The sequence below is a fragment of the Neofelis nebulosa genome, chromosome 2, assembly GCF_028018385.1.
Source record: "Neofelis nebulosa isolate mNeoNeb1 chromosome 2, mNeoNeb1.pri, whole genome shotgun sequence".
In the NCBI taxonomy this organism is placed as follows: domain Eukaryota; kingdom Metazoa; phylum Chordata; class Mammalia; order Carnivora; family Felidae; genus Neofelis; species Neofelis nebulosa.
In genome coordinates this window covers 197,236,777-197,249,397 of record NC_080783.1, presented here as the reverse complement: position 1 = coordinate 197,249,397, position 12,621 = coordinate 197,236,777, and the positions used below count along the sequence as shown (strand labels likewise).

At 53.4% G+C, this 12,621-nt stretch overlaps 1 protein-coding gene across 3 annotated transcripts in view; it reads right to left on the bottom strand.

Annotated features, from left to right (window-relative positions):
* TRIM62 (tripartite motif containing 62) overlaps positions 1–12,621 on the bottom strand; it is a 30,956-nt gene that overhangs the window by 4,577 nt on the left and 13,758 nt on the right. For all 3 annotated transcript variants that reach the window (XM_058718173.1, XM_058718174.1, XM_058718175.1), the window contains 2 exons: positions 8,344–8,600; positions 7,404–7,519 (listed from right to left, as the gene is read on the bottom strand). In XM_058718173.1, the coding sequence (XP_058574156.1) occupies positions 7,404–7,519; positions 8,344–8,600 (373 nt within the window). The remainder of the gene's footprint in view (positions 1–7,403; positions 7,520–8,343; positions 8,601–12,621) is intronic.

Below are 12,621 nucleotides of genomic sequence, written 5' to 3'. Positions count from 1 at the left end.
CCTTCCTGAGCCTGGATGACCATTTCCAGGCCAGAGCAAGACAGAGGCGAGGAAGGGTGAGGAAAAGGAATCCTGCTGCCAGTACCCAGGAGCGAACAATTTCTTCATCCTGCTCTCTGGCGGTTTCGTTATCTGGTGAAGCAGGAGCATGACTACACTTGGCTGGAGCCTTACCCCCTCCTTCTATCACCTCTGTTGGCTGCACGCACACACAGAAATAAAACGCCTCAGTGGTGGCAACTGTCACCAACAGGGAGTAACAGCCAGTTTCTGAACTGGTGCTCCCGTTCACAAGGCCACTAACAAAGCTGACCGTTGACTTACATCAAGCTCTTTCCACGAGCTCCGTTAGGAGTAAATTTAGTTTTGCATTTTACATTCTCCTTTCCTGTTCTTTGAACTCAGAGGGATGCATGGAAACAATTAGCCCTGTGAATAGAGGGGTCAGTCAATGGAATCACAATTCTCTATCCAGGGATGTGGAAGAGGGGGAGTCAGGGGAAGGAAGACACTGGATCAGTGGACATATGTTTTACCCTGTGGTCCGAGCGGTCACAGGGCAGCCTGTCAGAACCAGAGGCTCCTGCCACATGGAATGTAGGAATTCCCACAGTGGGGTCAGGAGGTGAGAGGTGGAGGGAGGTGTAGGAAGTTATGTGTGAAGGGAGGTAAGGGAAAGAAAAATCTAATTAGACACAGATGGGCCACTCCTCCCGGCTGTGGAATGCGGGTCACACTCAGGCGTGTACAGAGGAAGGGTTAGAGCACGCACAAAGCCAAGGTGTGGGCAGCGGCAGTTCTGAGTGCCACGCGGGAGCCTGTGGTGCTCAGGATGATCTAGGAGGTCAGCAACAGGCAGGAACTGCAGCTCCGGGCAGAAGGACCGTGCGACGGGGCGGGGGAGGGGCGGAGACACTAGCACACCAGATGGAGGGCTCAGCCCCAGACTCTCAAGCCTAATGTGGGGCAACGTGGGCCACTTCCAGTGCCACCGACGAGTGGGGAGGGCGCTCCAGGAGGCAGCCAAGTGGGCTCTCAGTGGTTCTGAGATTGGGCCCACAAAGATGAGCCTGCAGTGCAGAGGAAATCCTGACTGCGTAGAGTGCCAGCTCCTTGGGCGTGGAGCCTCAGCTTGGAAGCCCAGGGGACTGGGTGAGGGCAGGGCCCGCCACTCATTGGGTGGGCCTAGGGGCGGGGCCTGCTGTTCATTGGGCAGTGCTGGCAGTAGAGGCGGGACTAGGTGGGGGAGGGGCCTGATAACTGGGTGCTGGGTTCCACATCTCAGGGGCAGGGCTAGGGGCGGGGCCTGGTATTCTTATTAGCATAGGGCGTGGCCTGACTCTCAGAAGCTTTTTACACTCCAAAGGACAGGCTGGGGTCCACCTCCAGGGTCTCCCATCTCCTCATAAACAGAGGTTCTGTCTTCCAGCCCTCCTTCCCACCCTCCCTGAGGCGACGGCTGGCAGGAGTAACAGCCTTCAGACCACAGACAGACCTAGAAGGGGGCCTAGCAACACCTTTTCTCCGCTCTGAGACGTCAGTCCGGGGTGGAGACTGGCAATCCCTCCACCCATCCTTTATCCTTGGGAGAAGTGCCAGACCTCAGCAAAACAAACCAGTCCCCTGGGGTTCACTATACTACAGATCAGAGATCTTTTCTAGGTCCTGACACACTGTTTTATAAAAACAAAAAGCAGGTATTAAAGCAGCCCATTTAAGCCTGAGACCTCGAGGTCAAAGGCATTTAGGGCGGGCATGGACTGTGGAGGCCCCAGGAAAATGTGTTCTGGCCATCTTCAACCACACATCACAGGCCCAAGCAGCAGAGAAACCCCCTAGTCAAGTACTGTCACTTGGCAGCAGATGGCTGGTTCCTCTTTGTTCTCAAGGACAGTGGCTTGACCCTTCAGAAGCCTGATAGGACAGGAGACGCTGCCAGCTCTTTCCTCTGGCCAGGCCCTTACATAATCTGCTGCCCCAGTTCTCCCACCTCTTTGGCCCCCTCTGCGCCATACTGGCATTTGAGAAACACGTTCACACCCACTGGTTCATGGGAATACCACAGCAGCCCCAGGAGTGCAAGTTACCATCCCATTTTCCAGAAGAGGAAACTGAGGCTCCAAGGAGACTTCTCTGAGTTAAGTAGCCTGCTCAGGTTGCCACTTGGGGTGGAAGTACAGTTGGAACTTGAGTTAAAGCCTTGTCACACCGTGTTCTTTCCTCTGTGTGGCTCCAGAAAGCCTGCTCAGCAAGACTGAGGAACCAACTGATTTGTCATTATAATAATGATAAACAAGTATCAAGTTCTTACTAAGTTCCAGGATTATTATCACAAATAGATAATTTTATTTAATTCTTATCCCTAGGCTGGGAGATAAATCACATCTTCTCCATCCCTGTTTTACAGAGGAGAAAACTGGCCCAGAGAGGGCAGTAATTTGCCCTGGGCTACACAGCTAGGTGGTGAGCACGCTGGAACCCACAAATGACTGCATTCAGGTGAGCAGGGGGAGGGGCGAGCCGCCCAGAAGAGGCAGATGGTAAAAGCAAAGAAGGCAGGCAGTGTCTGGTGTCCTGGGAGCAGAGGCCACCTGGTCTGGCTGGGGAGAAAGTTTGTGCTTGGGGGCAGCACCAATCAGGCCAGGCAGTTGGAGGGTTTCCAATGTCGGCTGAAGGGTGGGACAGGGGGTGGGTGGTGGGTAGAGAGTGGAGGTTCCAAAGCAAGGGGAGTGACAGGTGCTAAATGGAGTTCTCAGATGACCCAATAGGAAGCCCAAACTGGAAGCAGGGCAGGCAGGAAGCTGCTAGAATCCATGGGCTAGTTCCCTGGGGGCGCCTGCCCCTCCCATCTGGACATAAAGGGCCTTGGTGCTGGCAGGGGAGCCATAGTGACTTCACAGGCCCTACAGACAAAGGAAGGGGCCTGGCTAACCAGGTCACTGGTCTCTGAACTCCCCAGGGACCGCTATCCTTGGCAGGATGTTCAGGGCACAGACTACTGCTCCTTCAGCCCCTCTTCCACGCAGTTTTCTCTGGGTCAGTGGTTCTCAACTGGGGCAATTTGCCTCACAGGGGTCATTGGACAATGTCTGGAGACATTTTTGGTTGTCAAAACTGGGGAGGGGAGCATCTAGTTGGGTAGATACCAGGAATGCTGCTGAACATCCTATCATGCACAGGACAGCCCCCTAAATAAGGAATTATCCAGCTCCAAATGTCAATAGTGCTGATGTTGAGAAACCCTGCTCTGGGGCAACCAGCAAGTTCCCACATCCATTTACTCACTTGTGAGGGAGTTGGGAAGGGGCTAACATCCCTATTTTACAGAGGAGGAAACTGAGGCTCAGAGGAGAAGTGACTTGTTCAGGATGTGTGGCAAGTTCCATTCAAAAATACTTACTGAGTACCTACTTTATTCTAGTAGCAGAACTGAGACTCGGATTCATTCATTTCTTTATTTACTTTTCCACAAACATTTACCGTGCTGGCTGCTCTAGGGATCTACGGTGATGAATTAGACCCAGGCCTGACCCTGAGCTAAAAGTCTAGCGACACAGACAGCTACACACACATTGACAAAAGAATGAGATCAGAAAAGTGCAGGGCTACCTGAAGAAACCCAGGAAGGCTTCCCAGAGGAGGTGTTTATGAACTAAGACATGAAGGGGAGTAGGAGTTTGTCATCAAAGCCTGAGGTTTGTGTAGAGGGCACAAGAGAGCAGCATGTGTGAAAGTGGAGGAGGGAGAATATGGCTCATTTAAGACCAGAAGATGGTTCGGTGTGGCTGAGTATGATGTGGAAGGGAGAGTGAGAGAATGGCGGGGCGCAGGTCTTATAGGGCCTGGATCGTCAGGCCGAGGTGCCTGGATTGCCTCTCTAAGCTATCACAAGGACGCAGCAGGTGGTAGCCGAGACAGATAGAGCTCCTGAGACCAGCCGCCCGAGGGGCTGCCCTGGGTCAATGGTGGGGGACGCGCTTCTTGCCTCCTTGAGTTAAGCAGTTTCATCCATGTGTGGCCCTCATCCTGCTGGGTCTCAGTGTGGAGGTCCCTCCACGTCTAGGAGCACATAGAGGCCAGAAGGACCCCAAGAGGATAACCCAGAGTCCCCCCAGTCTGCTGGAAAATGCGCCCTTCCCCAGACTAGGCACAGATCCAGATTTAAGAGTACCAGGAATGGGGTGCCTGGGTGGCTCAGTTGGTTAAGTGTCTGACTTCGGCTCAGGTCATGATCTCACAGTTTGTGAGTTTGAGCCCCACGTCGGGCTGTGTGCTGACAGCTTGGGGCCTGGAGCCTGCTTCAGATTCTGTGTCTGTCTCTGTCTCTCTCTCTTTGCACCTCCCCTGCTTGCAGTCTGCCCCTCTCTCTCTCAAAAAACAAATAAACATTAAAAAAATTTTTTTTAAATAAATATTTTTTTTAAAAATTAATAAAAAAAAAAGTACCAGGAGCTGTCCCTTCACTCCTGGGAAATCAGTATTGATACATCAAGTGTGGTCCTCAGCCACCTACAGGGAACCAACCGCCCATCTCTGTCCAGCATTCACATGCTCAGTGGTGCCTTCAGCCTCTCTCCATCCCTACCTGGAAGGCCCGATCATGAGCATCCTGGGTTCATTCATGCTCCTCCCCCACTGCCTTTGCCCATGTAGCTCCCCACACTGGGGACAGTCTGGAGGCACCACCAGGCCCCAGCCTTCCCCGAGTGGCAAAGCCATAAGCCTTCAGCGCCCGGTTCAGACATCTGTTCCTAACAGCTCTGTGCCTGCTTTCTCATCTGAAAAAATGAGGATTATAATAGTGCCGACCTCTGAGGGAGGATTCCCCTTTATATCCTTGTCTTACCTCTAAAGGACGTGGTGCCTTTGTAGGTTGTATGATTTCGGGTCCCAGGGTCTACTCACTCTACTAGAAACCTGTTCAGACCTTCTCTCCCAGCAAACCTCCCATTACCTCCTCTTGCCCATCATCATCTCAGCGGATGACCTTGCTTCCTACCTCGCTGGGAAAGGGGAGGCTATGGGCAGAGAGTTCCCTCCAGCTCCCACCGCTGCCCATTTATTCTGTCTCCTCTGGGCTCCTGAAGATGAGCTGTCAGAAGAGGCAGCAGCAGACCCCACTCCTGGCTGTCGCTGCAGCACCTCTCTCTGCCCTGCATCCTCGGTTTTGCCACTGGGTCTTTCTCATCACCCACAGATAGGCTGTTACTTCTCCCACCTTCAACAGCCTCTGCTGCCTTCTCGCTCCTTCCCTTAAATAAAACTCCTTGAAAGCACTGTCTCCACTCGCTCCCCTCCCATTCTCTCTTTTTTTAATTTTTAGAGAGGAGTGCGTGTGCAAGCAAGCATGAGTGAAGGCGGGGGGGGGGGTGGTGAAGAGAGAGAGAGAGAGAGGGAGAATTCCAAGCAGGCTCCACGCTCAGCCTGGAGCCCAATGCAGGGCTCGATCCCACGGCCCTGGGATCATGATCTGAGCTGAAATCAAGTTGGATGCTCAGCCAAATCAAATCAACTGACTGAGCCACCCAGATGCCTCATGTCCCTTTCTCTCTCTCGGACAGCTTCCTATCCGGCTTAGGCCCCTGTGGCTCCACCAAAGCTCTTGTCACTGAAGACCTCCATATTGCCAGAGAACAGTCAGTTCCGGGTCCTCTCACTTGGCTTAGCGGCCTTTGTTGCCATTAGCCACTCTCTACTTGGCTTCCAGGACTCACCCAGGTTCCCCTCCCACTTCTCTGGCTGCTCCTTCCTGGTCCTCTTGGCTGGGTCTCCCTCCTGTCCCTAACCTCTAGGAGTGCCCCAGGGCTCCAAAGTTTAGAGTGACTTCATCTCTCTTCTCTCCACTCTCACTTTCTAGGTGATCTCACCTAGGCTCATCAAATACTGTCCACGCGATGCCGACACTGCCCTGACCCTTGTCCTGTACTGCACGTGTCATCCCAACTGCCTTCTCTACACCTGCACTTGGACATCTCATCGGTACTGCAGACCTCACACGCTTACAGCTCTGTCCTTCCAGGCACCTCAGCCCAAATCGCTGTAGTTTCCTTGTCTTCTTTCTCTCTCACCCCAGTTCTCTCCCTTTCGTTAGCAAATCCTGTCGGCTCTCCCTTCAGAATATATCTTAAATCTGATCACTCCTTTCTACCTCCACTGCCATCACCCTGCTCCAAGCCACCATCACCTCGCCTGCAGTATTGTGGTAGCCTCCACCACAGTTTCCCAGCCTCCACCCTCCATCCCCTTCAGTCCGGTCCCAACCCAGCAGCAAGAGGGAGCCGCTAGGAAATTAAGCTTACGTCACTGCCTGTCCCCAAACCCTCCAACGGCTCCCATCTCACTCAGCGTGAAATCTGAAGTTCTCACGCTGGCCTGTAGGCCCTCACGGGCTGGCCACTGCTGCCTCCCTGACCTCCTCACCTCTACTCTCTTCTACTCTAGCCACATGAGTCTCCTCACTGTTCCTTGTACATGTCAGGCTTGCTCTGCCTCAGGGCCTTTGTACTTGCTATCCCCACCGCCAGGAACACTCTTCCCTCAGAAACCTGCATGGATCACTCTCCTTCTTCCTTCAGGCCTTTACTCCTTTTTTTTTTCTTCTTCAGTATTTATTTATTTTTGAGAGAAAGTCGGGGAAGTGAGAGAGAGAAAGAATGAGCAGAGAGAGAGAGGGAGAGAGAGAGAAACCCAAGCAGGCTCCGCACTGTCAGTGCAGAGCTCAATGTGGGACTCAGCTCCACAAACTGTGAGATCACGACCTGAGCTGAAATCAAGAGTCAGACGCCCAACTGAGTGAGCCTCCCAGCTGCCCCCAGGCCTTTACTTCTTTGCTTCCTTCTCGGTGAGGTCTTCTAACTGGGTCCTCCACCTAAAATCTCTATCCTACCTCAACATCCCCTCGCTCCCTTCCTTATCTTTTATCCTTATCTAATGAACTATGGAATTTACTTATTTACTTTTTATTTTCTCTCTCCTTATGATGTAAGATCCACAAAGGCAGGGACCTTTTGCCTGTGTTGCTCACGGCTACATCTCCAACACTTAGACTAGCACGTGGTGTGAAGCAGGGGGTTTGATATGTGCTGAATGTACAGGATGGATGAATGAACTGTCCAACGCCTCAGTCTCTTCATCTGGAGAATGGATACACTAATGGAACCGACCTCATGGTTGTATGAGGACTCACTGAGCTGAGTGATTACGCAGGTGCCCAGCACGAGCCCTGGAACACAGTAGGTGCTCAGCAAGAAACTCTTCTCATCCCTCTGCCCTGCCCCCAGGCTGTGATTAGAGCAGGCAGCTGGGCTGGGATGTACCCCCCCCCCCCCCCACCCTTAGCTCCTGCCCAGGATAACCCTTGCCTCTTCGTTGGCCCTGTTGGTAACTGGCAGGAAGGGCCTTACCTGGGTGGATGTCCTGGAACAGGGACTTCCAGATGGTGTACTGCAGGGGGCCTGTGTACTTGGAGGTCGGGAAGTCTTCGTAAGTCAGATTGGTCTCATGGATTTTCCCTTTAAGCCTGGAAGGAAAGCAGGAGAGCAGGCTGCATTGGGGGCCGGATTTCTGTCCCAACACACGGGGGAACCCACAGCCACCTTCAGGGCAGCTGACAGGGAGCAAGGCCGTGTATTTAAAGTCTGCCAGCCCCAGGTTCAAGTGCCTGCTTGCGCCACTTCCTACCTCTCCTAGCCTCAGTTTCCTTATCTTTAAAATGGGTGCTATGATAGCACCTGCCTCCTAGGCTTGTGGTGAGGATTACATGGCGTCATGTATGTACAATGCTTATCACTGTGCTTGGCTCACGGTCAACACCAAATACGTGATGTTAGCTGTCAGTATTGATCATCAACAGACCGATAATTAAGTGTTATTATTTCTAACGGTGGCGATGGGACAAGAGAGACCTGGAGTTGAATCCTGGCTCTGTCATATACTAGATGAGGGGCCTCGGCCAATTGATGTGGCTTCTCTGTGCCTGTTTCTACACGTGTGAAATGGAGATGACAGCAAGGGAGCTAACAGGATTATAATAATATAAATATTATTTATTATCAATAATATCAATGTTATTATAAAGACTATAATATGTACTTGTACTATAACATAAATAACATTGTACTGTAAGTAATATTCTATGATTCTACTTATTACATATAGAACGATAGAAACACATAAAGCCTTAGACCAGGCTCTGGCACACAGCCAATGCCCCATAACTGTCTGATGAAGATGTGAGTGAATGAATTCTCTGCTAACCACCCCATCTGCCTCCAGGGCCATCTCCCCACACAGGCTGGGGACGGGATGCCCGTCTGGGGAAGGCAGCCGGTGGCAGGCACGTACCGCTCGGACAGGGAGGCCACCCCAGCCAGGAAGGTGTGTCGGTCGGTTTCGGCCAGCCGCTCCTGCAGGATCTGGGCCCCCTCCTGCACCTTGCGCAGCTGCTGGCTGTAACGCTGGACTTTCTGCTCAATGTCTGTTAGCGTGCGGGCCGTGTCCGCCTCCAGCTCCTCCAGCATGGCCTTCTGCCGCTCGCGCAGTAGCCGGTGCAGCCGCTCGAAGGCCTCACCGATGGTGGTCCGCAAGCTTTTGGTGGAAGACTGTGGGGACAGTCATCAGGGGTTATGCCAGGGGGAGCAGATGGGGTGACCCCTGGGAGAGAGGAGGAAACCGAGAGCCTTGGCGCGGCGAGAGGAAAGGGTGGGGAAGGGCACACTCCGTGGTGGGAACGGCACCTGTTAAAGTGCAATGGCATGTCAGGCTGGCATGGCCGGGATGGCACACACTTCCACGTGCCCATCAGGACACTCATGAAGTGCTTTGGGTGAGACACTGAGGCTTGCACTAGAGGGGCTGTGGGCTTGAAAGACATTTGGGGGCAGTCTCTTTAGCCCTGGTGACTGGCAGGCTGGCTGTAGGGGTACAGGAAAGAAAGGTGTGAGGATGATGCCCAGATTTCTGGCTTGGGGGTAGGAGGGACAGAGAAGCTGGGGGAGAACAGGGGGGCAGGAAGAGACGCTGAGTTCAGTCCAGGATACAGTGAGGTCTTTCTTTAAAAAAAAAAAAAAATCACTCAGGGGTGCCTGGTTGGCTTAGTCAGTACAGCATAAGACTCTTGATCTCAGGGTTGTGAGTTCAAGCCCCGTGTTGGGCATGGAGTCTTAAAAACAAACAAACGATAAAATTAAAATTTAAAAAATCACGCATGGGGTTCAAGCAAAGACGACAAGGAGATCATGGATGGCAGAGAACTTTATGAACTGCAATGTGCCGGGCAAACCTTGGCGGTCGCTCATCCTTGAGACCCCCTGGCTGAAAAACAAGAGCTGGAGGCAAAAGCCACGATCACAGGAGGCAAGACTGGACTTGCACATTTCTCTGTTCCCGCGGGCACTGGCAGGCCCAGGAGGGGCCTGGGCGGTGCAGGGCACAGGCTTTGGTACCCACCAGCCTGGGTGAGAATCCCAGCTCTGGGTCTCTAGCTGTGGAAACCTCGGTTGCCTAATGTCTCTGAGCCTGTTTTCTTCTCTGTGAAAGGGGTAACGCAAGCACGTCGCAGGGTTCTGGTGAAGACTAAGCGAGGGCATGTTCACAAAATGCACGCCATTGTCTGAAGTGCAGAAAAAGAGCCTGGTTATTAAAGGGGATCCATTCTAACAGGCACACCCTAAAAGTCTTCACTGAGAGATGGCTTCTGAGCTGGGGCCCGAAGGAGGGGCAGGATGTCAACCGGGGGTGTGGGGAGCAGCCGGAGTCAGGACAACACGGAGTACAGAAGTGTGGCCAGGCAGCAGCAGCGTGTGGGACCTGCCTCTGCAATTTTACTTTGTGGGATTCTGGCTGGGAGTTCACAGAGTCAGAGACCCCGCTGTGTTCAGTGCCCAGGGCTCTGTGGGAGGTTCAACAAAGGCTCAATTAGGGCCAGTTCCCTCCTGTCGCGGCAGCAGGAAGAAGTGCTGGCAGTGGGCCAGCCTCCCCGCGCATGCCCACCCAGAGCGCCAGGCAGACAAAGGGGGCGGGGGAGAAGCTGGGGATGAACAGCCAGGCTGCTTGTGGCCTCCCTGCGCCCCTTCCTGCACCCTGAGGCTTCTGTGCGGGTCACGGCGGGGGTGACGGGGCCTGCCCTTCCTGCATCATCTGCTGCTGCCCTCCAAGGACCCCAAATCCCACGGCCACCCCTTCCGGCTCCTTCTCAACCCCTCTATGACAGTGTTTGGTGCACTGGCCACCCTCTACCGGCGGCAGGTTCTGGTTTGCCTCCCACCTCTATGGCTGCTCTCTCTGGGCCAGCTCCTTCCATTCTCACCTACATGGCCTCCTTCCTGTTTGACCCCATGGCTTTGAGGATGGCTCCGTGTCCTTAGCCATGGTCTTGAGTGTCTCCTGAGCACCACATTCATCCTTCCACCTGCCTCAACTACACATACTCCTGGGATCCCACAGCCCATCCAACTCTCTCAGTCCGCAAGTCAACTCTGGGTCTTTGGCAACAAATTCACTGCCAGAGTGACCCTTCTGATGTGCAAAGTGGGTCGAAGCCAATGTTGTGTTTAGGAACATTTCTTGGCTCCTTGATAACTAGTAAAACACTCGATTCCTTAGCCTGGCATTCAGAGTCCTCAATCTGACCCCAGCTCACCTCTCTAGTGCCACTGCATTGTAATTACACCTGCCTAGAATGGGCCCCACCCCCAACAAACTCTTTATTCAACAGGCAAACTCCTACTCATCCTGCAAGACCCAGCTTGAAAGCTACCTCCTCGGTGACATCCTCCCTAACTTTTTCAGGCAGTTAAATAGTTAAATGTCTCCAGAGCATTTTGTAAATATTCCTAATACACAGTCTCACATTTTATGTGGCTCCAGCTAGTGGATGAGCCCCCCGGGGGTAGGAATGACGTCTTTTTCAGCCTTGCGCTTCCTGTGCCCATCCCAGGGCCTGGCACAGGCTGGCAGTCAGAACCTGCTTGAGAGGTGAAGGGGGAAAGAGTCTTGCCAAAAGTTGCTCTGCAGAGGTGAGTGCAGACTCTGTCTTCTTTTTAGGGTACGGGCTAGTGTCTCCAGGACGAAAGAAGATGGGTAGGAAAAGGGAGACAGGCAGGGAGAGGTCAGCTCAAAAGAACAACATCGGAGTGACAGCCAGCCACCACACGTGATTCAAGGCTGTCCCTGAGAGGTCCTCCCCCCTCCCAGCCTACCTGTCCTATTGACCACAAAGCCATAGATCTTGCTGAGGACACCCCAGCACATGCCTGGAATACGCCAGAACTAGGTTCTGACAAAACTGGACAGTAAGCTGCCAACTAGCCACTTACTAGCTGTGATGCCTTAGGCTTGTTCCTCAACCTCTCTGTGCCTCAGTTTCCTTGCCAATAAAATGGAGATAACATTCCTCCATCAAAAGTTGCCTCCCCCCCAACCCCCCGCACACACTCACTTGTTCTACAACTACTGATTGTGTGTGGGAGGCACTGTGCTAGGTTCTGGGGAGTCCCGCTGTCATAGAGATGACATTCCGCGGGGTTCAGTGAAACAATGAATGGGAAACACAATTACCCGCACAGAGAAAGGTTCCACTCAACCGGTGTGCCCCGTTTATTCTAGTTTCTTTCTAGGGCAGAGCCACCCCCACCCCACCCCCAGTCCCTCTGGTGCTGTGGCTGGGAAAGTAGCCCGTACCCCAGCCCACCACATCCCTGGGAATACACTGGGGCTTGGAGGAATTGGGGCTGCTTCAGAAAAATACCCTGCCAAGAATGCGTCACTTGGTCAGGACCGACCAAAGAAAACACTGGGCCTGGGGAGGGAGATCAGACAGGCCCTCAGGCTGGGCCACTGGAGGGGCAAGCTCTGCAGGAAAGCCGAGTCAGGCACCAGGTGAAATATGACCTCCAAAGCATCCATAGGCATTTCTTGTATAAACACCCCAGTCCAGACAGGAAGCAGGGCTGGGGGAACTGGAGGGGGAGCTGGCCCCACAGGACCCCCCAGAGGTAGACAGATGGACAGGAAAGCAGGGGAGGAAAAGGTCAGTGGAGAAAAACAATGGGGAGTGGAGAGAAGAGATTGCTGGGGGGAAAACCAGACCATAATATTCCGCTCTCATTCACACAGAGGCTTCCATTAGCTTCTCTTCACCTGAGAGGTGCTGAACCACCGGACAGATGGGGAAACTGAGGCTGTGGGAGGCAAATAGGCTAGAGTCCTCTAACTGTTCTCATCTGTTGCCTGCTGAGGGTCCTGCCTGCAGGCAGTCCAGAATGTTCTCTGAAGAAATGTTTGTCATGACCTTCCCAAGACCCCACACGGGTTGGTGGCCAAGCCGAGGCACAGATCTGGATCTCCAATGGCCTCTCCGGGCCCCAGGCTGACCCCTCAGAGGCCCAGAAAATTCCTAAGGCTCTGCTCCAGCTGCTGCCGGCAGCTGTACCCCTGCTAGTGAGTGGGGCCAGGCTGAAATCACTGTAGAGGTTAGCAGCTGGGCCTGGCCGCCAGTTTTTGGTCCCAGAAAGGGCAGAAATCAAAGCAAGCCTTGTCCCGTTGGTGAGACATCTGTGGGGGGAACTCAGAGGGAGCCCACGGGATCTAGAACTTCAGGGCTGCAAAGACCTTGGCAGAGTC